General features: G+C 42.3%; 2 protein-coding genes across 5 annotated transcripts; both read right to left on the bottom strand.

The window, feature by feature from the left end:
• Window positions 1-6,853: 6,853 nt before the first annotated feature.
• actr6 (actin related protein 6) lies at window positions 6,854-13,218 on the bottom strand. The gene is made up of 11 exons (XM_020456671.2): window positions 12,969-13,218; window positions 11,640-11,757; window positions 11,436-11,504; window positions 11,166-11,289; window positions 10,844-10,979; window positions 10,469-10,525; window positions 10,241-10,339; window positions 9,805-9,883; window positions 7,761-7,932; window positions 7,507-7,645; window positions 6,854-7,363 (listed from the first exon to the last, which is right to left on the bottom strand). Exons 1-11 carry the CDS (start codon window positions 13,034-13,036, stop codon window positions 7,234-7,236), a joined length of 1,191 nt encoding a protein of 396 aa, XP_020312260.1. The 5' UTR covers window positions 13,037-13,218; the 3' UTR covers window positions 6,854-7,233.
• Window positions 13,219-13,356: 138 nt separating this feature from the next.
• Window positions 13,357-21,609, bottom strand: LOC109867543 (E3 ubiquitin-protein ligase Hakai). Of its 4 annotated transcripts, none has more exons than XM_031801629.1 (6): window positions 21,533-21,609; window positions 15,867-16,034; window positions 15,685-15,785; window positions 15,448-15,531; window positions 15,061-15,134; window positions 13,357-14,881 (listed from the first exon to the last, which is right to left on the bottom strand). In XM_031801629.1, the coding sequence occupies exons 1-6, from the start codon at window positions 21,540-21,542 to the stop codon at window positions 13,861-13,863; spliced, it is 1,458 nt and encodes a 485-aa protein (XP_031657489.1). In that variant the 5' UTR covers window positions 21,543-21,609; the 3' UTR covers window positions 13,357-13,860. The 4 variants fall into 4 exon arrangements, with proteins under 4 accessions (XP_031657489.1, XP_020312336.1, XP_020312337.1 ...); XM_020456747.2 differs by lacking the exon at window positions 21,533-21,609 and adding an exon at window positions 16,605-16,713; XM_020456748.2 differs by lacking the exon at window positions 21,533-21,609 and adding an exon at window positions 16,605-16,647 and having other exon boundaries at window positions 15,448-15,545.
• Window positions 21,610-27,441: the final 5,832 nt, after the last annotated feature.

Consider the following 27,441-nt stretch of genomic DNA (forward strand, 5'->3'; position numbering starts at 1 on the left):
GACTCTTGAAACGATATGGCCGGTATGAGCCAATGAGCTTGTGTAAATGATTTGTCCTGTCTAACAACGGCACTATGTGGCCAAACAAAACCTATACTTTGCAGGGTAGGTAGACTCATTTCCTTGAGCATTTTTGCCAAATTTCATCACTCTGAGTCAAAAAGATTGAGATATAAACATGGGCCCGTTATAGAGCCACCGTGTGGTTGATCTATACTCGGCTATACTCGGACTTGTCTCAGGATGGTAAGTTGGTGGTTGAAAATATCCCTTTAGTGGTGTGGGGGCTGTGCTTTGGCAAAGTGGGTGTGGTTATATCCTGCCTGTTTGGCCCTGTCTGGGGGTATCATCGGATGGGGCCACAGTGTCTCCTGACCCCTCCTGTCTCAGCCTCCAGTATTTATGCTGCAGTAGTTTATGTGTCGGGGGGCTAGGGTCAGTCTGTTATATCTGGAGTATTTCTCCTGTCTTATCCAGTGTCCTGTGTGAATTTATGTATGCTCTCTCTAATTCTCTCTTTCTTTCTCTCTCTCGGAGGACCTGAGCCCTAGGACCATGCCTCAGGACTACCTGGCATGATGACTCCTTGCTGTCCCCAGTCCACCTGGCCGTGCTGCTACTGCAGTTTCAACTGTTCTGCCTGCGGCTATGGAACCCTGACCTGTTCGCTGGATGTGCTACCTGTCCCAGACCTGCTGTTTTCAACTCTCTAGAGACAGCAGGGGCGGTAGAGATACTCTCAAATGATCAGCTATGAAAAGCCAACTGACATTTACTCCTGAGGTGCTGACCTGTTGCACCCTCGACAACTACTGTGATTATTATTATTTGACCATGCTGATCATTTATGAACATTTGAACATCTTGGCCATTTACTTGCTATATTGTATTTACTTTGCCACCATGGCCTTTTTTTTTTTTTTTTTTGCCTTTACCTCCCTTATCTCACCTCATTTGCTCACATCGTATATAGACTTGTTTATACTGTATTATTGACTGTATGTTTGTTTTACTCCATATGTAACTCTGTGTCGTTGTATGTGTCGAACTGCTTTGCTTTATCTTGGCCAGGTCGCAATTGTAAATGAGAACTTGTTCTCAACTTGCCTACCTGGTTAAATAAGGTGAAAGGTGAGGTGAAATAAAATGTAAAAAAAATAGCAGTGCAGCTGTATATTATGTAAAACAAAAATAGCTTTGCAATATCTTTCTGGTACATTTAGCTGTTGTTGTGTTGTGGTTGTACTGTGCTGTATGGTTATCTGTCTATGTGAATACTTTAAGTCTAATGTTACGTGGCTCTTGCACTATGTTTGTAATGTTTGCAAATTATGTGCTGCTAGTATGTCTAGGTGAATAATTTTATATTGACATGATGTATGAGACAAATAAATTCCTAATAAAAGTAATCATCAGTCATCAACTTAGTACAGAAAGGATAATTAAAGCAGGAGTGGTGGTTATTATTCAAGACTCATCAGTAAGCTTGCTTCCTGTGTTTGTCCTTGTCTTCCTTGTTGGCTCAATAACACTGACATCTGTACTCAGTTGACCTAGCCATTTATTCACTTTGTTAGTCATAAGTATATTTGCCTTGGCGTGTGCTTCAGCACTATAAACTGAGCTTCCATCTTCAGAGGGGGTGCCACCACTCACTGAAACATAAAAGCAGGGTTGAGTAAAGCCCTTCATATTGTGTGCCTTTCTTATCAAACAGTAAAAGTAGTGCAGTTGCGTGGTATGCACTTATTGAATAGGCATATATAATAAAAACATGCAAGGTCCAAGGTTCTCTTTCTTTAAATCAAAGTTACTGCTGGGAGGGGGGAAAACAATGCTTCCTCTGCGATTCTTCTATTGTTATCTTGACCATCTTCTCGACTAGATCTTCCCATTCAGTTACAGATATCGTTTTTTCTTCATCATCTAGATCCTAATTTCTGGTGTGGCAACTTCTGTTCTTTGCCACCAATTCCTCCTTCTTCTCCAATAGCTCTGTGACCTGGTTTTGTTCATGTTATTGAAAACACATTTCTCAATGAGCCATTGTAGGGCCTCTCCTTCACTTTCATTGTGCTGCTCAATGGCATGGTCTCCTAGCACCATGGTGTGTCTCCAGACTGTCTCACTGAGCATACCCATGTGTTCCTCCGTGGTTCTTCTTTCAACTTCTTTGAAGCAGACGCCAGCAGGAATGACCAGAAGGAATGCATGCAGTTGAGGCACACAGAGACACACTGTGAGCTTTCTCCAGTTTCTCCATCTTTGGAATGTTGATCTCAGAGGTTGTCCATCTTCCTGGTATGTCCAACAGTGAGCTGTTGCCCTGCCACTGCACCCTGCCCCTCTAAACACTCAGATGTTACTTGCTCAGTCTGAAATTCCTCCCTTACCAGGATATATCTATGTTTAGGCTTATATCAAGTAGGCCTAAGTGACATCCTAAAAGAGAAGTTGGTCTTTGCAATATGTGAGAGAAATTTGGCATCTACAACTGAAGAGTTTCATTCCAAAACGCTATATATACATTTTCAGAAATGTTGGTACACTTGCTTTTATTGATGAAAGAAATTATGAAAGAATGTGTTTTTTTTCACTATATAATCATGGCAAGGGGCTGTTCAATGACAGACATGTATGTTTAAAATGTATCACTTGGTTTAATTTCAGAGACAAATAATCATGTTTTATATGCTATATAACCGCCTCACTCTGAGACACAAGTACTACTGCTAGGTTTTGCACAGTCAAATGTAATATAATTACATGTGACATCAATATATATTATATATATATATATATATAGACAATTATATTGAATTATATATAGACAATTCAATACAGTAATATGAAATCTGTATGTAAAACATTTACATTTAACATATAGCATATGCTCGTATCCAGAGCGATTTACAGTAAATTAATTAATCTTAAGATAGAGAGACAACCACATATCACAGTCAAATATACAGGATACGAACATTCCATTTCAGCTAAACAATGGATATATAGCATTTTGCAAATACATTTATTTTCGTACACATCTAATATCTATGAATTACAAGTCTGAGAACAGTAATATTTTACACACAAATAAGCAATCATTTCTGATTACAAAACACAAATGTGAAAAATTGGTGGATATAGCGTTTTAGAAATAAATTCTTCAAATAGTTGAATTATTAATGTGTGTGATACCTCTGTCACAAAGGTCAATTAAGCTAATAGAGGAAAGGGGTCAAAGACCACAGTAGTCATGTGGGTCTACTGCAAATGGACCACTGCACTGGTCTTACCATTTTCTTTGATCATATTTCATTGCTCTTGCACTTTCAACATCCTCTGTTTCCCTCTGTCAATCACTGCTCTCCTCTTCAAGGTCTTGTAAAACCTACTGTAATCCCATTTCCTATCACCATGCTCTCCACCTTCCACAGAAGCTCAGTGATCTGAGGGAGATCATTCCATTTAAGTCCAGCACATGATGCCTTTGATCACACTGTTTCAAGAGCAACTTGAGAGCCTTCCCTTCTCTTTCCATGCTTAATGCCCTCTGCTTTATGTCCTCTAGTGGGTTCTCTGTAGTGAACAGCACTTTCCTGCGGAGTTCTTCAAAGCTTTAGTCTTTCCCAGCAGTACTGTCCTGCGTTCAGATGCCAAGAGATGAAGTGCTGGAAGCCATATGACACAGTTTAGGGTTGGGTAAGTAGGCAAAAACAGAAAATGTTTTTGAAATGCTTGCTGCTGTTGAGACTTGAAACAAGTTAATTGACAAAGAACATGTGGCAATAGGGTTCCTTATTGAAACTAACCATTTAGATAAATGTGGCTATTATTTACCTGTTTCTTTCCATCATCTCCTTTATCTTCTCCAGACGTTTTACAACTTCCGAGTATTTTCCGCTTTGAGCATATTGCTAAGAACATGATATTTGTTCTCACATTTTGTAACAAGCCACTGGAGGGCTTCCCCCTCCCTTTCAATCTGCTGCTCAATTGTTATTTATTGTAGGCTATCACCATACGTGAACAGGATGTCTCGAAACCATCTCACTGAAAAGACCCATGTGTTCTTCCACTGCTCTCTTATCAGCTTCTCTTAATGGCTCATCGGTTGGGATTACCAGGAGGAATACGTATGTCACTGGACGGCACAGACAAATGCTATGTTGAATCTCTTCTTTAAACCATTTTGGAGTGGTCACTGTCAGAACACTGCTCCAGTGTGGTGTTTCGATCACTGTGACCATCATACAGTGTAGCTGGTAGTACAACTGACTGTTTTTGCCTACATTTCTTTATACCCAGGATGGTATTTCTAGAGGAACTCTTGCCCGAGATTCTGCTGCCAAGAAGCACAATCTTGACTTCTGGTAGTGCTTGGCCTCACAGAGAAAGAGAGCAATCTCAGGTTGCCTTTCCAGATATGAGCAATGGCAATATGAAACTTGAGCAAATCATGACGTTTTTTTCCTGCTTCCTACAAACATTATACTGTATTGCTGGTGTCTATGTCAAAAATACAAAAACATGCTTTGTCTCTCTTTGAAAATGTAGGATTTACCATGACTGGAAGGCATGCAAAAACTTGCCATATTTCCATGATCACTCATAGCCACCAATTTATTCTGGAGTTGAGTTGAAACTGATATCATACTACCAGCTACACCCAGTTTCATTTGGTACAAAGTACAGATATGTCAGTGCCTTCTATGCACAGGTAACAATATAAACCTAATCAGCATAACAGTATAACAACAGCATATATAATGCTTCAGGCCGTTATATAATGCAGACAGTTGTTTCTTAGCTTTCCTCAAATAAGTAATTGTTTGCCATCTTTACCCACAAGGTCTGTTGTTAAGCAACAGTAGATGTCCCATGACTAAAGACACCAGTGCCTGATCTCAATTTGGATTTCTCACCGATTCTTGCCATGGTTATTTATCCTGTTACACCAACAGGTATAATGCATTAAGATGTGGTTGGAATGCATCTTGTCATAAGCATGCATGACCTCTTACATGTGTTCTCATAATGATCGTCAATAAATACCAGCCACTTTCGTCAGGTGCCAGATGTAACAGTTGAACAAATGGTCTCAGAATGAGCCTTTCCTGCAGAGAAAGCTTTATAGAACCTTAATTCTCATAGAAATCCATATCCGTTTTTCTATGACACAGATGGATCCATGATCCCGTTTCAGGAGATCAGTTTCTCCCCAGACAGTACAGTGGGGCAAAAAGTATTTAGTCAGCCACCAATTGTGCAAGTTCTCCCACTTAAAAAGATGAGAGGCCTGTAATTTTCATCATAGGTACACTTCAACTATGACAGACAAAATGAGAAGGAAAAAAATCCAGAAAATCACACAAATAAGTATTTGGTCAACTACAAACAAGCAAGATTTCTGGCTCTCACAGACCTGTAACTTCTTCTTTAAGAGGCTCCTCTGTCCTCCACTCGTTACCTGTATTAATGGCACCTGTTTGAACTTCTTATCAGTATAAAAAGACACCTGTCCACAACCTCAAACAGTCACACTCCAAACTCCACCATGGCCAAGACCAAAGAGCTGTCAATGGACACCAGAAACAAAATTGTAGACCTGCACCAGGCTGGGAAGACTGAATCTGCAATAGGTAAGCAGCTTGGTTTGAAGAAATCAACTGTGAGAGCAATTATTAGGAAATGGAAGACATACAAGACCACTGATAATCTCCCTCGATCTGGGGCTCCACGCAAGATCTCACCCCGTGGGGTCGAAATGATCACAAGAACGGTGAGCAAAAATCCCAGAACCACACGGGGGGACCTAGTGAATGACCTGCAGAGAGCTGGGACCAAAGTAACAAAGCTTACCATCAGTAACACACTACGCCGCCAGGGACTCAAATCCTGCGTGTCCCCCTGCTTAAGCCAGTACATGTCCAGGCCCGTCTGAAGTTTGCTAGAGAGCATTTGGATGATCCAGAAGATTGGGAGAATGTCATATTGTCAGATGAAACCAAAATATAACTTTTTTGTAAAAACTCAACTCGTCGTGTTTGGAGGACATAGAATGCTGAGTTGCATCCAAAGAACACCATACCTACTGTGAATCATGGGGGTGGAAACATCATGCTTTGGGGCTGTTTTTCTGCAAAGGGACGAGGACGACTGATCCGTGTAAAGGAAAGAGTGAATGGGGCCATGTATCGTGAGATTTTGAGTGAAAACCTCTTTCCATCAGCAAGGTCATTGAAGATGAAACGTGGCTGGGTCTTTCAGCATGACAATGATCCCAAACACACCGCCCGGGCAACGAAGGAGTGGCTTCGTAAGAAGCATTTCAAGGTCCTGGAGTGGCCTAGCCAGTCTCCAGATCTCAACCCCATAGAAAATCTTTGGAGGGAGTTGAAAGTCCGTGTTGCCCAGCAATAGCCCCAAAACATCACTGCTCTAGAGGAGATCTGCATGGAGGAATGGGCCAAAATACCAGTAACAGTGTGTGAAAACCTTGTGAAGACTTACAGAAACGTTTGACCTCTGGCATTGCCAACAAAGGGTATATAACAAAGTATTGAGAAAAACTTTTGTTATTGACCAAATACATATTTTCCACCATAATTTGCAAATAATTTCATAAAAAAATCCTACAATGTGATTTTCTGGATTTTTTTTCTCATTTTGTCTGTCATAGTTAAAGTGTACCTATGATGAAAATTACAGGCCTCTCATCTTTTTAAGTGGGAGAACTTGCACAATTGGTGGCTGACTAAATACTTTTTTGCCCCACTGTAGTTGATTCTATGAAAGTTGATAGTAAAGTTGAATCTGTAAGTAGGGGGGAAAAAATGATCAACATCTAACGGACTCTTGAGGAATGTGTTTATTTAGCAAATAATCTCACTGGAGCAATTTAATGATGAGTGAGGGGCTTTAGGGGTGGTTTGTTACTGTATTGAGTTAGAATTTTGTTTTATGGTTTGCCAGCAAACCCAGTGGTAAATTTGAATTGGTAAGTTCTACACTCCTTTGATGGGCACTACCTGTGATTCAATATTCACACATTTATAATGATAGCCGAAGACGTAAGAATATAAAGTCTGCATCCCAATAACAGTACTAGAAATCTGAATTCCAATTACATTTTCAGTTTTTTTAAAATGTAATTGTTGGATCTGCTGTAGTTGCTTCAGCCATCCTCTGTCCAATGACCTTTGTGAGACATATGATTACAACTAAAGTCCTTTAGATATCAAACTTTTCTTCACAAATGAAATGTCCATTCTCCTCATAGTCTTCGCGAGTGACCACCATCTCATCAAAGTCTGGGTTTTCTGCCAGGAGCTTGCCTCCTTCCCATGGGTAGGAGATTGGACTACGGACAGAGAAAGGTAACGTGTTCATTTATAAATCAGTGATAAAAAAATTATTTAGGGAGTAAAATCTTAGTTTTAGTTGTTGCAAACTAGTGTTTATTTCTTCTTCACTCTTCTAAATAGACCCTGCCTGTGCACTCACTTGGGTGGCTGCAGCACAGAAACCTGGAAGTCGGTGGGGGTGAGGGAGCGGACCTCTTTGTACACCCGATCTCTGAACCCTGGGAACAATGTGTTACCCCCAGTGAGGACAATGTTCTTGTAGAAGTGGGGCTGCATCTCTATACAAGGAAACAGGAGAGAAAATTGACATTTTATTTCATTGACACCTCTTCACCCTTCACCAATCTCTTGTATGGCTGTGAGTGAAAGTGTGATGATTGTTCTTTCTCCTACCCTCTGGCATGTTGTTGATGGAGTTGACTAGCGCTTCAGGGATGCCGATCTCATGGATGCCGATGTCTGAGGGGTGAAAGAGCATCTCTGGGACGGCAAACCTCTCATTGGCCAAGCGCAGGATCTGCTCTCCAGTCTTGTATTTCCCTGTGAAGTTCATCTCCTCTCTTGGCTGGGGAAGACACAGAGGATGGTCAGAGAACAGGGGACTACTCCATCCACAACCTCCTTAAATTGTAAAGTAAACTCTGCAAAAAAATAAATGTCCCCTTTTCAGGATCCTGTCTTTCAAAGATAATTTGTAAAAATATAAATAACTTCACAGATCTTCATTGCAATGGGTTTAAACACTGTTTCCCATGCTTGTTCATTGAACCATAAACATTTAATGAACATGCACCTATGGAACGGTTGTTAAGCCACGGACAGCATACAGATGTAGGCAATTAAGGTCACAGTTATGAAAACTTAGGACACTAAAGAGGCCTTTCTACTGACTGAAAAAACAACAAAAGAAAGATGCCCAGGGTCCCTGCTCATCTGCGTGAACGTGCATTAGGCATGCTGCAAGGAGGCATGAGGACTGCAGATGTGGCCATGGCAATAAATTGCAATGTCCGTACTGTGAGATGCCTAAGACAGCGCTACAGGGAGACAGGACGGACAGCTGATCATCCTCGCAGTGGCAGACCACTAACAACACCTACACAGGATCAGTACATACGAACATCACACCTGCGGGACAGGTACAGGATGGCAACAACACCTGCCCGAATTACACCAGGAACGCACAATCTCTCCATCAGTGCTCAGACTGTCTGTAATAGGCTGAGAGAGGCTGGACCAGGCTTGTAGGCCTGTTGTAAGGCAGGTCCTCACCAGACATCACTGGCAACAACGTCGCCTATGAGCACAAACCCACCATTGCTGGACCAGACAGGACTGGCAAAAAGTGCTCTTCACTGACGAGTCACGATTTTGTCTCACATGGGGTGATGGTCGGATTCGCACTTATCGTTGAAGGAACGAATGTTACACCGAGGCCTGTACTCTGGAGCAGTATCGATTTGGGGGTGGAGGTTCCGTCATGGTCTGGGGGCGGTTTGCAGGCAATCTCACCGCTGTGCGTTACAGGGAAGACATCCTCCTCCCTCATGTGGTACCCTTCCTGCAGGCTCGTCCTGACATGACCCTCCAGCATGACAATGCCACCAGCCATACTGTTCTTTGTGTGCATGATTTCCTGCAAGACAGGAATGCCATGGATGTCCTCCCTGAAACACACAACGTTGAGATTGCCTGCAATGACAACCAGCTCAGTCTGATGATGCTATGACGCACCGCCCCAGACCATGACGGAACCTCCACCTCCAAATCTATCCCGCTCCAGAATACAGGCCTCGGTGTAACACTCATTCGTTCGACGATAAACGCGAATCCGACCCTCACCCCTGGTGAGACAAAACCGTGACTCGTCAGTGAAGAGCACTTTTTGCCAGTCCTGTCTGGTCCAGTGATGGCGGGTTTGTGCCCATAGGCGACGTTGTTGCCAGTAATGTCTGGTGAGGCATGGCCAACGAAGAGCCCAGATCTCAATCCCATTAAGCACGTCTGGGACCTGTTAGATTGGAGGGTGAGGGCTAGGGCCATTCCCCCCAGAAATGTCTGGAAACTTGCAGGGGCCTTGGTGGAAGAATGGGGTAACATCTCACAGCAAGAACTGGCAAATCTGGTGCAGTCCATGAGGAGGAGATGCACTGCAGTACTTAATGCAGCTGGTGGCCACACTGACTGTTACTTTTGATTTTGACCCCCCTTGGTTCAGGGACACATTATTCCATTTCTGTTAGTCACATGTTTGTGGAACTTGTTCAGTTCATGTTTCAGTTGTTGAATCTTGTTATGTTCATACAAATATTTACACATGTTAAGTTTGCTGAAAATAAACACAGTTGACAGTGAGAGGATGTTTCTTTTTTGCTGAGTTTAGGTGTAACAATGAACGGAAAGTGGGTTCAAATAAATGCGTGTGAAGAATCCATACCTTGCAAAAGCCCTTCTTGATGGAGCTGAAATCTGGTAGCACATAATCTCTCATCACTGTGTTGTCCTCTCCTTTTAACCTGCAAACAGAGTCGATCACCACCTTTAAATCAACACTCACTCAATGGTCTCACTTGTCTCACTTATCTTCTGACATAACTGCTTCAATTAAATAGTAGCCTACAAGTTTGGGGCGGCAGGTTAGCGCGTTGGGCCAGTAACCGAAAGGTTGCTGGATCGAATCCCCGAGCTGACAAGGTAAAAATCTGTCGTTCTGCCCCCGAACAAGGCAGTTAACCCACTGTTCCCCGGTAGGCCATCATTGTAAATAAGAATTTGTTCTTAACTGACTTGCCTAGTTAAATAAATGCACATACAGACTTGTGTCTAGTTTAGCAGGCGAGACAATGCTCTAATAAAAATGAAAATGTCCTTACTGTGCTATATCCATGTCCTTGTAGAAATCCTGGGATACATAGCACACATCCTCTTTCACCTGATTGATCACATGGGTCTCATCCATGACATGCAACTGCCTGTTGAGGAAGGACATTCGGCGCAATAAAATTATATCAATTACAATTCTGCACAAACACGTGACATTGGAGGAGCTGTATAAAACTATGAACACAATAGTCAATGTCAGTTTGACATGACAATCTTACCTATATGAAATAATCTCCTTCAAATGATTGGTCAGTAGCTTGCCTCCTACGTTGATCCTACCAAGGGAAATAAAATGAAACTATGGTCAACTCAAAGTAGTGCTACATGCTAATAGCTAAATCCCAAAACCATGTCGCATTAGCTTTAGGGCACAGCACAAATAAATAACACCAAAGGCTACTATATTTCATAAAATATGTATTTTTAAGACGTCCATGTGGAGGTTACAGGTTTGGTAAAAGGTGTACATAATACAATTGTGATCTGAAATATTCCAAACTCATTTTGAATCATGTCGTGGCACGTTTTTGAAAATTATAGTACTTTTTGTTAACATTTTTGCACTGTTAATGTTGAATAGCAATAGTGTTAACCTGCATATCCCATCCTTCATTTTCTTCCCCCTGCAGTAGGGGACTATGTGGGTGAAGGAGAAGCCACTGTCCACCACGATGCAGCACAGCTCCTGGTTGTTCATCTGGAAGTAGCGGTGGGCGCTCAGGGATCCAGCTGAAACAGAGAGGACATCCGCATTACACAGCCAAGTCATAATTTAACTTGCATTGGGTTGAATTTATCATTCAGTCACAGTGTAAGATCAAAATATAGATATCTTAGATCTAGCATAGTTACTAATTGAAAACACACAAGCCTTCGGCCACTGGGGAAGTCCTTTACTGAGTACATTGAACTCACCATTAATTCTGAGAGCTGCTTGGAATTGGTATTCCTCAAACAGGATCTCATTCATGGACTCCTGAATGGAGGTGAAGTTGAAGTAGGGCTCTGTGATCACTACACTGGTGTCTGCAAAGTCCACCTGCAGCCATAACATACACATTGCAACTTCTTCCCCACTGTTATCAATGTCCACCCATCTTCAATTCCATAGGGTTACTTACACAACATTTGTGATTCAGCTAATTGTGGAAAATCATTAATCACAACACATTGGATCAACAGCACCTTAAACATTTCCTTTCCAAAGAGGTGATCCCACACTTTTCTTTGGACATCCCAATTAACAAGGTAACCCTGCAACAGAACAGACAATAAAAACCATTTTAGTCTATCGGATGCAGTGCCCCTTTTGTCCGCCAAGCCTAGGAATAATTTACTGGCAAGATGCAGTGCAACCCCCTGGACGACACGGCTAGATCACATGCGCACCTTTTGGAAAGGGAGAATGTAGAAAAGTCCTGAGGGATCCTTGATTTCATCCAGTTGGTTGGCGGTAAAAGTCTTCAGCCTTGACGTCTTGGAGCGAAACTGACAATTTGGGATGACGCTATGGGAAAAGAGAAACAAGAGCACTCTGCTTGAAATCGAAGAGGTCTGCCGGTTAAAGAGGTAGTTTAGGATTTTACAACTTAATGTTAGATGGTTCCTCATCCTGCAAGTAGTCTATGGGCCAGGATAAACAGTAATCAATGGTTCGGTTTTCTTTACACAGCCACTACAAACGTAACCATCTTTAGATTTGTTTTTTACATGCCCACATCACTTCCGTTGATCTTAAGTTGTGGCTTAAGTGGCTTAAGTTAGCTGAAGTTTGCAGTGGCTGTTTAAAGAAAACCGAACCATGCATTACAATTTCTCCTGGCTCGAAAACAACTTTCAGGGTTAGGAACCATCTAAAATCAAGTTGTAAAATCCTGAAATACTAATTTAAAAGGTTAGAATATTATTGATATTTCCCATTGATTATTGAAGTTATAAATTCCCCATTAGCTAGTACGACTATTTCTCTATTACCCAAATGAAAGATTTTATTACTCCAGTGTTTACAAACAAGAACATAAAGCTTCAAAATATCATGTACATGTCATGAAGTGTCAGTCCTTGCATCTAGCTAGAGAACAGTCTATGAATTTGAGAGGGAGCTCATTTCCCTAGCCCCATCTGTATAGATGGGTTAGCTGACAAATTCAGGAAAACGATGTGCACGCATCAATGGGGCAGAAATCCATGAGTTTTTGTGATTCTGGATGACCAGATAGCTACCAACAATGACAAACTGCCATGTGGGGAATCGTAAGTGACTGGTTGCAACAACTTTAATCAAGCTGTTGGTACCACCCTGTCTTGTTCTGACTGATTTCATGTCAATGCTATTATGGATCAAATCTAGTTAACCAATAAGTAACGAAGTATTTGAGAGACAAGTGCTCATTGTGGAAATGTATTTATGTTAAATATAAACATTGTAGACGAAATATAGTTTACACGTTGTCAACAATCTAAGAATCCCGCATGTTTTGCCTCAGTTGCTGCTGAACAACCAACCCGTCCATACCAAAACAAGTGACGGGGCTCCCGTTTAGCTGAAAAACGAATCACAGATTGAAGCTTTAACCATCCGATCTGATTATTCCCTTGAAATTGGTCACAATAATATATGCATTTTTTCTATAAAACATCCAACAATAAAAAGCACAACGGTATGTTTATCCAGTTATATTTGTTAGCTAGCATCATAGCTTGTAACGTTAATGTTACCTGACTTTTTCGTGGCTGTATCCAATTTTGGCCGAATAAGCTCCGTTATCAAGAACTAAAGTGGTCATTTTCTGTAACTTGCGAGACTTTACCAGGGCCACTTAAACTGTAGTTCAATAAACAATCAAACTACTGTAGCTAGCTACATAGCTGAGCAAATATCGAATTTATCGTGCACTCTTCTAGCGTGCTTCTTTCTGGCCAATCATAGCTCAAGGAATGTGTCCTTCCAATAGTTAGGCCGGGAGGAAGCGTGTTTGATAACAATAGTTCCGGGCCTGTACCAACAAACATGGGCATTTATTCGCATCTTGAAAATCACAATCCACTAAATTCCGGCAGTGTAAAATATACGCCTACAAGGTCCTCCACAATAACATGATCAAACGGGGGTATATAACCTTTATTGTAATACAATTTGGTTAAAAAAAAACTCAGTTGCTTACATTTCAGAAATGGCAGGTATTTTTGATCATTATTTTCATATCAGTACATTCATTTTGTTTAACATCTCACCCAAAATATGAATGGCCAATGCCTCCACACAATGTACCAAAGACATTAAATCATTTTTGTAACCAAACATTTAATCAAATTCTATCCCATTGAAAAATTCACCAGGCATTACATATTTGGAAAATGACAAAATAACATTTCCATGTGTCTGAATAAGGGTTGATTTCAGAAAAACTAAATTAAGTTCAGTCTTTCACAATTAATTTGATGAGAATTCAAAAACATAGAAATTATTTCTAAAATCTATTGAGATGTTCAGAAAACCTGAAGTGAGTATACAGGTTATCACTAGTTCCACTCACTCATATAGGCTCCATATTTAAACTAATCAACACAATGCAATGTCTGAACTCTGAACTAGGTTTTGTGGGTGAGGTTACTGATAGTAAGGGTGGTAGCGGGACTGGTCTGGGTGCTGGGGAGGACCAGGCATCTGGCCATGGGGTGGGGGCCCCGGCATGCGTTGCGGGTGAGTGCCCCTGGGGGCTGGCCACATCCCTGGGCTCAGTCCCCCGGGCTGATTAAAGGGCGGGCTAAGAGTGCCCCGATCCTGCTGCATGGAGCTTGGATTGTAGTGGTGGGGAGGGGGCGTGTTAACAGGAGGACCACTGTGTTGGGGCAGGGGGCCTGGGGGAGGTGGGTGGTTCATGTAGGGAGGCATCTGGCCCATGATGTGTCCGGGTGGTGGGGTGATAGGAGGCAGGCCTGAGGACATGGGAGGGACCTGGTTGTAGACCAGATGAGGCGTCCCGGAGCCCTGAGGCAGGTGCTGCATAGGGTGGCTGAGGGTGGGTGGCGGCTGAGGGGGTGGGCCGTAGTGCTGCTGCTGGGGTGGGAGGGCCATCAGGTGGTGGGGCTGGCCAGGGTAGTCTCCCTGATGCTGGTGGGGAGGGGGCATGCCCTGGGCAGACTGGGGAAGGGGCGAGTCCCCAGAGTCATCCTGAATGGGCACAGTGATGAGGTTGCTGTGCTTGCGAGTAGTCAACGTGGCAATGCGGAACGTCTCCTGACCCAGTGGGGGGCGATGGAGACCAGAGGGGCCCAGTTCAGAGGAGGGGGTTGACGGAGAGGCGGGAGGGGGCTGACCATAGGGGTCGTGTCCCTGCAGCTGTGGGGGTATGAGGGGGTGTCCTTTGGCCAAGGGGGGCAGTGGTAGTCGACGGAAGTGGTCAGGTGGCTCTGAGGCCAGTTGTGGATGCAAGGGCTCAAGGCGTGGTAGAATGCCCCCTCCTGCAGCCTTGGATGCCCTCATGTGTCGGTGGTTGACATGGGCCTGCAGGTCGCGCTGGGACAAGTAGGTGCGCTTGCAGCCCGGAACGATGCTGCACATGTAGAGGAGGCCCCGCAGGCACTGCTCGATCCGCTGGACCGGATCTGTGCAGCTGTATAGGGTGAGACTAATCTCAGGGATTTAGTAAGGGAAGTGGAGCCAGCGACAACACACGCAGTACATCAACACATGCTTTGAGACTTAGCAGAGAGACTAGACTGTGCACTCACAATGTGAGGGAGATAGCTCACAACAGTTCATGACTAATTTAACTTGTACAGTATAATCGAATGAGAGGCAATTTACCCTGGACACATCTTTTCCATCTTCTTCTCATGGAGCAGGGCACAATCATAGCAAAATACATGCTTGCAGGGAATCTGTGGAGGAGGAACAATGTTAGCACACATGAGCGCCAAGTGTCAAGCACAGGAGGCTGGTGAGGGGAGGACGGCTCATATTCGTGGCTGGAACAGAGTAGATGGATTGGCATCAGACACATGGAAACATGTGTTTAATGTATTTGATAACATTCCCCTGATTCCGCTCCAGTCCTTACCACAAGCATGTCCTCCCCAATCAAGGTGCCACCAGCCTACTGTGGTGTCAAGGCATACAAATGAATGAATAAAGAGTGTGGATTATAGTTACTTACAGAAATATTCCTAGTGAGGGAAGGAGGCATAAACTTACCATGCGTCCATAGAGCTTTATGGGAAGGCCACATATCTCACAGAAATGAACTGGCGTGTCGTCCTTTTTGCCAACCAGATTCAGCTGAAGAGACAAAACTAATATTTTCACATTTAGCTGTCTCTGAAAGAATACACACAATATGCAGCCTGCAACATCATGATAGCGTTATTTTGGGTCACAACAAATTAGAGGAGTAACCGTGTTTTAGAAGAAATATAGAGAATGGACACTTACTTTGTAGTCCCAGAACACGGGCTGAGGGAACCTCCTCTGGTTGCCTAACGCATCTCCAGACTTGCGCTCAAATCTATCTTCCTGCTTGAACCCAAAGCCCTCTAGAACATTAAGGAATACAATTGGCATGAATGGCAATTCTGGATGTGCTTCTCTCTCCTTCAAGCCACCATCATGCTTACCTTCATCATTAGACTGGGTTTTGGAGGGCAGTCTGCTTAAGGGTCTCTGTGAGTGGTTAACAGCCTTGTTTCTGACTGGCTGCTTGGATATCAGCTTAATGGGGATCCGTCTGCGTACATCAGGGCCCCCAAGAATGCCTGAACCATCAGTGCCTTGTAGATCAGTGTCTAAAAATAATCATGTCACAATGTCAATAGCCATAGCTAGTTCAATGTGCACATTTACCTTTTTCAACTTGTTGGCTGTAACTGTTCAAACTAATGCTTGGGTCATAGATTATTATCCTCTAAGGTCTCTGCTTGGGCTCGTGTCAGTGGTCACAAAACATGCTTATATCCTGCCTGTCTAGTTTGCTAGTTGTTTGCATGCTAACTTCAACAGGTTACTGTTGCATAGTGGTGTTACATGGGCTATTGGGTTGCATTTTTGTGGGATACGTATAGACCTTTACCTAACTACCAATATCAACTACAACAATATAATATGTATACAGCTAGCTAGCTAACGTTGGCCATAAGCATATAGCTACTATAGCTCGCTAGCCAACTGAAAATAATGCGAGCTAGGCAGTGCTAGCACTCAAAGGCCTTGAGCCCAATACAGTTTCCTGTCTGTGTTTTCGGCTCTAGCTACCTACAGGAAACACTGCATAATAATAAAAGCCACTGCAACACAAAATGTATCATATGTACACCATACAAATATAATAAATGGATGTACACATAGAAACTCCTCACCATTTTGGTACATTATCAAATTATTGACGCATTGCAGTGTGGGAAAGAATTGTTCTTCTTCTTTACATTTGTATTGACCGATCGCAACCAACTGAACGGCGTATACAGCACCACCAACTGTACTGGAGTGTGGGGCCAGTCGCAGCCTTCCTAGTCATCTACTGTAGTTCTCTTATCTGTCCGGGTGTTTCTGCCTACTGTTCTGGAGTGCGAATTCATTACACGATGTGACACAAAAGGGGAAAGGAAAAAGGACTGGGAAAAGGGAAGAAAAATTGACCTACTGCCTAACCTGGGGCGGCAGGTTAGTTGAATATTGTTTTTATTTACTTTTTAGCTCTTTGGCACACCAGTATTTCTACTTACACATCATCATCTGCACATCTATCACTCCAGTGTTAATTTGCTAAATTGTAATTACTTCGCTACTATTGGCCTATTTATTGCCTTATACCTCCTTACTCCATTTGCGCACACTGTATATAGATTTTCTATTGTGCTATAGACTGTACATTTGTTTATCCCATGTGTAACTCTGTGCTGTTTGTGTCACACTGCTTTGCTTTATCTTGGCCAGGTTGCAGTTTAAATGAGAACTTGTTCTCAACTGGCCTACCTGGTTAAATAAAGGTGGAAAAAAAAGAAAAGGTTAGAGCATTGATCGAATCCCCGAGCTGACAAAGTAAACATATGTCGTTCTGCCCCTGAACAAGGCATTTAACCCATTGTTCCTCGGTAAGCCATCATTGTAAATAAGAATTTGTTCTTAACTGACTTGCCTAGTTAAATAAAGAATACTTTTTTTTTAACTACACCCATTAAAACCTCACCACTATTCCATCTGATCCAACACCAGGCCAACTCTTCTGCAGTAAAATCTCATACACCCAAGTACTTTTCTGCAGCTGCCACCACATCATCTACTGTTATGTGATATACGTTCCATTTCCGCGGTAAAGTTGATAACCATGGCTATGAACGCTAACTATTGGCCTTGGCTTATTCACAAGGAGCCTCTTAGGATCCCTCGCCCTGGACCAATCTCCCTCTACTACTCTCTTCAGTGCCGCAGCATACGACACCTTCTGTACTACTCTGATCCTGGCAACCTCAACCTGCCTTTTTTAAAACTGGACACTTCGGATCTCCAGCACCATGTGTACCCCTACAGTTACAAAAGCTGAAGAACATATGCAAATCCAGGTACTTTCCGCAGGTGCTGGAGTTGTAGGCAAACTCATCGAAAACAGAAAGGAAAACGCAATGTTTTGACCCTTAGGTCTTCATCAGGTATCAATTGTATATGATGGATACCTGATGAAGACCTAAGGGTTGAAATGTTGTCATAAATAAATATCACCTGGGAGCATGAGCAGCAGTGTGCGGCGTTTTCCGTTCTGTTTACCGCTACAGTTAACACACACAACTTTTTCAACCGATACTACACATTCCTTTGTCTCATGCCCTCCTGCACACTTATCACATCTAGGAATCTCCTTCCTACACACTGCTGCAACATGATCATAAGCTTGGCACCTAAAACATCTTAATGGGTTCGGGACAAAAGCTCTCACGGGATAACTGACATCCAAACCTGACTTTGTCGGGTAAAGACTGCATCAAAACCAGGGGTTGGTTTTGTTCTGAACAGAACCATCATTATTTTTGTGCCACTGTTCCCACCAGCGAAGTAAAATTCTGAACCGGTTCAAACCTCCCAAAAAATAACGTTCTATTCTGTTCCCTTTTAAACTTCAGAAATATATATATTTTTTACATTTAGCTCAACATTACATTTCTTCACCAATGGATAGAGCAGTGGACCGTGCAAGCTATGTACGTACACACATTGGACAGACAAGTGTAGTATAGGGTGTGACATACGACTGAAATTTTTAAGGTGAGGAGAGCAGTGGGCATGAGGCGCTGGGCATCTTGTTGTTATGACATGCATGACCTGAATTAGGACCACAGAATTATACCTACGGAGGAGCGGCTTCCATGAAGGCACTTTGAATGTCTTTTGAACATCAGAGAGTTAGCCTAACTAACTCATGAGACTGAAAATATTTGGCATGGGTCCTCAGATCCTCAAAAGGGTCTACAGCTGCACTATCGAGAGCATCCGGACTGGTTGCATCACTGCCTGGTATGGCAACTGCTCGGCCTCCGACTGCAAGGCACTACAGAGGGTAGTGCATACGGCCCAGTATATGGGTATATCTCTGCTAATGTGTGTGCAGAGAGGCACCAGAAATCAAATAAAAACATGTTTTACTTTTTTGAAGTTAATAAATCCAATGTGAAACATGATAACTATAGTATACTTAACTAGCGTTGAAAAAGATAATCCATTGTTCTCAAAAAAAAATCTCTCTCCCTAATTTCTGAATCACGCCTGTAACATCAGCAGCTACAGTAGACTATGCATACGTCAGCGAGAGGGGGAGGGCAGATAGCCTACACACACACACACACACACAGGCAAAAATCTTCAGGTGGCAGGCAGTCACTGGAATATGTTTCTGAGTGACAGTGAGGGCTTTGCATGGGCACTTTGTTGTATTTTTTTTTGTGGGACTGGAAAAAAATGCCCGGAAGGTAAAATAATGTTATTAACCGGCTCCCATTCTTTTAAAATAACGGTTATCTTTCAAAACAGAATAGATCATTTTCGTTCTCGGTTCTGGTTCTGTTCCTTGAACCGGTTCCAAACCCTGATCAAAACTCAGCAGGACAGAGTGTCTTTTCTGTTTCATGGGAAGGGATGTTACGGACAGATTTGTGTGGGCCTTCCTGAACAGAGAGCAATAGCAAATGGATGGATGCGAAGGGAAGCCAGGCTTTCCAAATATTTGACCAATAAAAATATATAAATAATTATTATTCATTTTTCGTCTCTCTCTGTGTTTTAATATTTTTGTCAATTCGCAAGAGGCTGAAATCATCCGAGCAAGGGAAACAGCACCCCTCTGTCTCAGTATGTGTAGCCCATGTAGTTGATGCTGTCTGGACCGAAAGAGTATAACATGTTGCCCCCGTAGCATTTGATTGATGGCAAAAGCATTTGGCCTCCCCTGTTAAAAAATAGAAATAATTAGCCAATCAGCATTGAGCTGAGCTCAACTGTGGGTTGTACTGGTGCAGCAAAACAACCTCCAAGGGAGGCCAGTTTGGATTTGACTTCACACCAATCAAATAACTTCCTAAGAAAAACTTGTCTATTTCTGGTCTGCTTGTGTTGATGTCCTGAAGTAGCTAAATCGGCTACAGTTTGTCTGGAAGCAAGACGTCGGTGTCCGTGACCTGGCTGGTTTTTCTTTTGTAATCCGTGATTGTCTGTAGACCCTGCCACATACGTCTCGTTTCTGAGCCATTGAATTGCGACTCCACTTTGTCTCTATAGTGACATTTTTCTTGTTTGATTGCCTTGCGGAGGGAATAACTACACTGTTTGTATTCGGCCATATTCCCAGTCACCATTCTTGTACCTCATCACAGTGGGTACAACATCTTCTATGCACTTCCTTATAAACTCTCTCACCGAATCAGCGTATACGTCAATATTATTCTCTGAGGCTACATGTCCCAGTCCGCTTGATCAAAACAATCTTAAGGCGTGGATTCCGATTGGTCAGATCAGCGTTGAATAGTTCTTAGCATGGGTACATCCTGTTTGAGTTTCTGTCTATAGGAAGCAAATAGGAGCAAAATGGAGTCGTGGTCAGATTTGCCGAAAGGAGGGTAGGGGAGGGCCTTGTATGCATCGCGGAAGTTAGAGTAGCAGTAGTATTCTATCAATATGCTGATAGAATTTAGGTAGCCTTGTTATCAAATTTGCTTTGATAAAAACTCCAGCTACAATAAATGCAGCCCCAGGATATATGGTTTCCAGTTTACATAAAGTCCAGTGAAGTTCCTTGAGTTCCGTCGTGGTATCGGCTTGAGGGGGGATATGCACAGCTGTGACAATGACAGAGGAGCGCAACAGCGCCTCTTCAACCTCAGGAGGCTGAAGAAATTTGGCTTGTCACCTAAAACCCTCACAAACTTTTACAGATGCACAGTTGAGAGCATCCTGTCGGGCTGTATCACTGCCTGGTACAGCAACTGCAGCAACTCCACCCACAACCGCAAAGCTCTCCAGAGGGTGGTGCAGTCTGCACAACACACCACCGGGGGCAAACTACCTGCCCTCCAGGACACGTACAGCACCTGATGTCACAGGAAGTCCAAAAAGATAATCAAGGACAACAACCACCCGAGCCACTGCCTGTTCACCCCGTTACCATCCAGAAGGCGAGGTCAGTACAAGTGCATCAAAGCTGGGACCGAGAGACTGAAAAACAGCTTCTATCTCAAGGCCATCACTGTTAAACAGCCATCACTAACACAGAGAGGCTGCTACATACAGACTTGAATTCATTGGCCACTTTAATAAATGGATCACTATTCACTTTAATAATGCCATTTTAATAATGTTTACATATCTTGCATTACTCATCTCATATGTATATACTGTATTTTATACCATCTATTGCATCTTGCCTATGCTGCTCTGTCATTGCTCATCGATATATTTATATGTATATATTCTTATTCCATTCCTTACTTAGATTTGTGTGTATTAGGTAGTTGTTGTGGAATTGTTAGATTACATGTTAGATATTGCTGCACTGTCAGAACTAGAAGCACAATCATTTCCCTACACTCACAGTAACGTCTGCTAACCACGTGTATGTGACCAATAACCTTTGAATGGATTTGTTTTGATGTTCATTTAAATGCCAAATTGCGCATGTGTCAAATCAAAGGCCCTCCTTCGATATAAAGTTGTTTTTGACAAATGAAAAGGTGTCAGTTTGTCGCTTTGGCTCGAATCTAGGTTGTGCTTTTAGATTTCAAGAAAATTAGGAAGAATTTTTTACCTTCTCTCATTGACTTCTCAAAGCCCAAATCTCGGGCTTGGTCTGCTTGGTCTGTTTCGCAATGATTTCCGAATGTCTTGCGATGTTGCGCCTCTGGGTTTACAAACTATGTGACAATAGTAATGGCGTCTTTTTGTAGGCACTAAATCCACCATGATTCGTTGGACAAAGCCTATGGGAAGATTTCGTTTTTTACTGTTTTTTTTTACGGTTTCCCTAAGGTGTTAACCAGCTTTCCAAATTATAGGCTGTGAATTTTGGTAAAAGGCTTCAAATATTTTAAAATTCTACAAAGTTTGGTAATATTCTGCAAAGTTTGGTAAAAGGCTGTGAAATACTGTATTTCAAAGCCCTGCTAAATATTTCAAAGACCTGCAAAATATTTCAAAGACCTGCAAAATATTTTAAAGGTCTCCTAAAATGTGTTTTGTGTTATACTTGGTAGCCCTGGTTGTCCTGCAAATAAATGGTAAAACACTTAATTATGAGGCTAAATGCCAATAAATGAAAGTCAGATAAATGAAAAGCCCATTTTTGTTGGGGTCTTGTGACTGATAGGGTTCACGTCTTCGGGATCGGTGTCCCTTCCACAGGATGGTTGAGCTAACGTAGCCTAATGCAATTAGCATGAGCTTGTAAGTAACAAGAACATTTCCCAGGACATAGACATATCTGACATTGGCAGAAAGCTTAAATTCTTGTTAATTTAACTGCACTGTACAATTTACAGTAGCTATTACAGTGAAAGAATACCATGCTATTGTTTGAGAGTGCACAATTTTGAACATGAAAAGTTATTAATAAACAAATTAGGCACATTTGGGCAGTCTTGATACAACATTTTGAACAGAAATGCACTGGTTCATTGGATCAGTCTAACACTTTGCACATACACTGCTGCCATCTATTGGCCTAAATCTAAATTGCACCTGAGCTGGAATAATACATTAGGGCCTTTCTCTTCCATTTCAAAGATGATTGTAAAAAAAAATACAAAAGAGCGTTTTTTTTTCATTGTATTATCTTTTACCAGATCTATTGTGTTATATTCTCCTACATTCCTTTCACATTTCCACAAACTTCAAGGTATTTTTTTATTTTTTTTATTGAATATTCGAAACATACAATATGCTTGCAGTGAAGCTGCTCAACAACTACATCATACCAGTCATCCAACAGATTCTCATTCCGAGCGACACACAGAAGCATCCAGGGTCAATGCCCTGCTCAAGTGCATGTTGACCGATCTACCACCATGCCAAAAAATGTGAACCCGAACCCTCCAAGATCCCCCCACAGTTCCCCAATAGCTGTCCCATGACCCCTCCCACAGTCCCCCCCAGGAAGAAAAAAAAAATACAATTAATTCCATTCCCCACCCCCAAGAACCCCCCAATGCACCAACAACCAAGAGAATGAAGTAAATAGAAAAAAGGAAAAGACAGAAGAAAACAGCAAGCAACAATGCATTTAAAAAAATGTTATAAAAATAAATGTAAAACAAAAGATATCAAGGACAACTAAAATCATAACAGCAATGCCAACTGTATATGTTTGTGTGCATGTCTGGCACTATTACATGTATGTGTGTTCTTGTATGTGTTTATTTGAATGAGAGTGTGTGTATATGCATGTGTACAAACACCTGCACTGCACCAGCCTCGGGCAAACCAGCATTATTTGTAAAAACACTGCCACTTAGTGTCATTCAAATGTACTTTTTATTATGTTTTATTTGGATTATTTTAAATGTTTTACTTTTATCTTTGACCATCATTCTATCTCCCACACAGCAACTCCACTCCCACTTGTCTCCACTTCCACATACCAACCCTCAGCTTCCTTCAGCCCATCCCATCTATCTCTGCTGGCCCCCCACTCCGGGTATCTACGCAACACATATCTTTCCACTATGCTGTGATGTTTAACGTACAATTTCAATCGATCTAATCGAATAGAATCCACAGATTGCGAATTGAAGACAAATACTTTTACTAAGAGTATTAGTATATTAGTAATTGACTGACCCGGTCTCTCAAGATCTCCTAACAGTACTATTTCTAGGGTCAATTTTAGATCAAAGATCATTTTTAGCTATTCCTGAACCTGAGACCAGTTTTGATCCTTTATATTGGGCAGACAGACCAGTTCCCTACCTCCTCCCGCTGCCACCTGCCTCCTTCATTTTTGGGGTAATGCTGTAATCAATTGGTTGTATTCTTGGTTTGAGCAGACCTTCCCGTACAATTCTGATAACTCCATGAAGGACATAACTCTACCATTTCAATTTACAATATCATTTAAGAACAAAATACCCTTTTCAAACATCTTTCACATAAATACAGGTATTTTATCAACCAGCGCATTTATGTTCAGCCATAATATTTATTATAATATTTGTTCTATCTTTTCAGGGTGATGAAATTGAAAATGTAGCCAGCTCTGCAATGCTTGTTCGAAAAAGAGTGAGGCAAAGGCAAAAAGGCAATTTTTAAACAATAGATTAGCTTTTCTTAGTAATTTACTTGAGAACCATTTAAGGTTCAAATAAAACTTTTGAATGAGTGAAGCTTTTAGAGAGAGGTTTAGTGCTTTAATATATAATCATCTCAACCCACCCAATTCATACTCATTATATAGATAGGCACCTTTTATTTGGTCTGGTTTAGCTTCCCAGGTAAAGCAAAACTTTTCCATAAATAGACAGGTATTCACCTCTCCATGGTTGCAGGATCTTGTCTATTGTTACAAGTTTTCTATTGAAATTCATTGTGGAGAGCTTATTTATATCTTTTGTGATATAAATACCGAGTATGTCTATTTCACCATCAGCCCATTTTATAGGTAAACTGCAGGCCCTCCGATTTGACACTCTGAACTCTATCAGAGAAGTAGTTGGTGAACCAGACGAGGCAGTCATTTGAGAACCCAAGGCTGTTGAGTCTGCCGAATAGAATGTGGTGATTGACAGAGTTGAAAGCCTTGGCCAGGTTGATAAATACGGATGCACAGTAATGTCTCTTATCGATGGCGGTACTGATATCGTTTAGGACCTTGAGCGTGGCTGAGGTAAACCCATGACCAGCTCTGAAACCAGATTGCATAGCGGAGAAGGTACGGTGGGATTCTAAATGGTCGGAAATCTGTTTGTTAACTTGGCTTTCGAAGACCTTAGAAAGGCAGGATAGAATAGATATAGATCTGTAGCAGTTTCGGTCTAGAGTGTCTCCCCCTATGAAGAGGGGGATGATCGCGGCGGCTTTCCAATCTTTGGGAATCTCAGAAGATCTGAAAGAGAGGTTGAACAGACTGGTAATTGGGGCTGCAACAATTTCGGTACATCATTTTAGAAAGAGAGGCTCCAGATTGTCTAGCCCGGCTGATTTGTCGGGGTCCAGATTTTACAGCTCTTTCAGAACATCAGCGATCTGGATTTGGGTGAAGGAGAAATGGGGGAGGCTTGGGCGAGTTGCTGTGGGGGATGCAGGGCAGTTGACCGGGGTAGGGGTAGCCAGGTGGAAAGCATGGCCAGCCGTAGAAAAATGCTTATTGAAATTATCAATTTTAGTGGATTTATAGGTGGTGACCGTGTTCCCTAGCCTCAGTGCAGTGGGCAACTGGGAGGAGGGGCTCTTATTCTCCATGGACTTTACAGTGTTCCAGAACTTTTTTGAGTTTGTGCTACACAATGCAAATTTCTGTTTTGAAAAAGCTAGCCTTAGCTTTCCTAACTGCCTGTGTATATTGGTTCCTAACTTCCCTGAAAAGTTCCATATCACGGGGGCTATTCAATGCTAATGCAGAACGCCACAGGATGTTTTAATGCTGGTCAAGGGCAGTCAGGTCGGGAGTGAACCAAGGGCTATACAGTTGAAGTCGGAAGTTTACATACACTTAGGTTGGAGTCATTAATACTCATTTTTCAACCACTCCCCAAAGTTCTTGTTAACAAACTATAGTTTTGGCAAGTCGATTAGGACATTTACTCTGTGCATGACAAGTCATTTTTCTAACAATTGTTTACAGACAGATAATTTTACTTATAATTCACTGTATCACAATTCCAGTGGGTCAGCAGTTTACATACACTAAGTTGACTGTGCCTTTAAAGAGCTTGGAAAATTCCAGAAAATGATGTCATGGCTTTAGAAGCTTCTGATAGGCTAATTGACGTAATTTGAGTCAATTGGAGGTGTATCTGTGGATGTATTTCAAGGCCTACCTTCAAACTCAGTGCCTCTTTGCTTGAATGGGAAAAGCCAAAGAAATCAGCCAAGACCTCACAAGACCTTCACAAGTCTGGTTCATCCTTGGACGAACAATTTCCAAATGCCTGAAGGTACCACGTTCATCTGTACAAACAATAGTATGCAAGTATAAACACAATGGGACCACGCAGCCGACATACCGCTCAGGAAGGAGACGCGTTCTGTCTCCTAGAGATGAACGTACTGTGGTGCGAAAAGTGCAAATCAATCCCAGAACAACAGCGAAGGACCTTGTGAAGATGCTGGAGGAAACGGGTACAAAAGTATCTATATCCAAAGTAAAACGAGTCCTATATCGACATAACCTGAAAGGCCGCTCAGCAAGGAAGAAGCCACTGCTCCAAAACCGCCATAAAAAAGCCAGACTACGGTTTGCAACTGCACATGGGGACAGAGATTGGAGAAATGTCTTTTGAGAAATGTCTTCTGGTCTGATGAAACAAAAATATAACTGTTTGGCCATGAGGACCATCGTTATGTTTGGAGGAAAAAGGGGGAGGCTTGCAAGCTAACGAACACCATCCCAACCGTGAAGCACAGGGGTGGCAGCATCATGTTGTGGGGGTGCTTTGCTGCAGGAGGGAATGGTGCACTTCACAAAATAGATGACATCATGAGGGAGGACAATTGTGTGGATATATTGAAGCAACATCTCAAGACATCAGTCAGGAAGTTAAAGCTTGGTCGCACATGGGTCTTCCAAATGGACAATGACCCCAAGCACACTTCCAAAGTTGACCTCAATCCTATAGAAAATCTGCGGGCAGAACTGAAAAAGTGTGTTCGAGCAAGGAGGCCTACAAACCTGACTCCGTTACATCATCTCGGTCAGGAGGAATCGGCCAAAATTCACCCAACTTATTGGCCTGTGGAATGTTGTCCCACCCCTCTTCAATGGCTGTGCAAAGTTTCTGGTTATTGGCGGGAAGTGGAACACGCTGTCATACACATCTATCTAGCGTATCCCAAACATGCTCAATGGGTGACATGTCTGGTGAGTATGCAGACCATGGAAGAACTCTGACATTTTCAGCTTCCAGGAATTGTGTCCAGATCCTTGCGACATTGGGCCGTGCATTATCATGGGGAAACATGAGGTGATGGTGGAGGATGAATGGACAATTGGCCTCAGGATCTGGTCATGGTATCTCCATGCAGAGACAATTGATGGATTGTGTATGTGTGCCATTCAAAGGGTGAAAGGGAAAGACAAATGTTTTAAGTGCCTTTGAACAGGGTATGGTAGTAGGTGCCAGGCACAACAGTTTGGGTGTGTCAAGAACTGCAACGCTGCTGGGTTTTTCACACACAACAGTTTCCAATGTGTATCAAGAATGGTCCACCACCCAAAGGACATCTAGCCAACTTGACACAACTGTGGAAAACATTGTAGTCAACAGCATCTCCGTGGAACACTTTCGACACCTTTTAGAGTTGATGCCCCAATGAATTGAGGCTGTTCTGAGGGCAAAAGGGGGCGCAACTCAATATTAGTAAGTGTTCCTAATGTTTTGAACACTATTGGTAATACTAGGAGGTCTACATCTCAACATTGCAAAATATACTGTAGTTTTATAAACACATTTTCATATATAATATTCCTATAATGGAATAACACATACTACAGTATCTCTTCCCTTA

The sequence above is a fragment of the Oncorhynchus kisutch genome, linkage group LG22 (assembly GCF_002021735.2).
Source record: "Oncorhynchus kisutch isolate 150728-3 linkage group LG22, Okis_V2, whole genome shotgun sequence".
NCBI classification, from domain to species: Eukaryota; Metazoa; Chordata; class Actinopteri; order Salmoniformes; family Salmonidae; genus Oncorhynchus; species Oncorhynchus kisutch.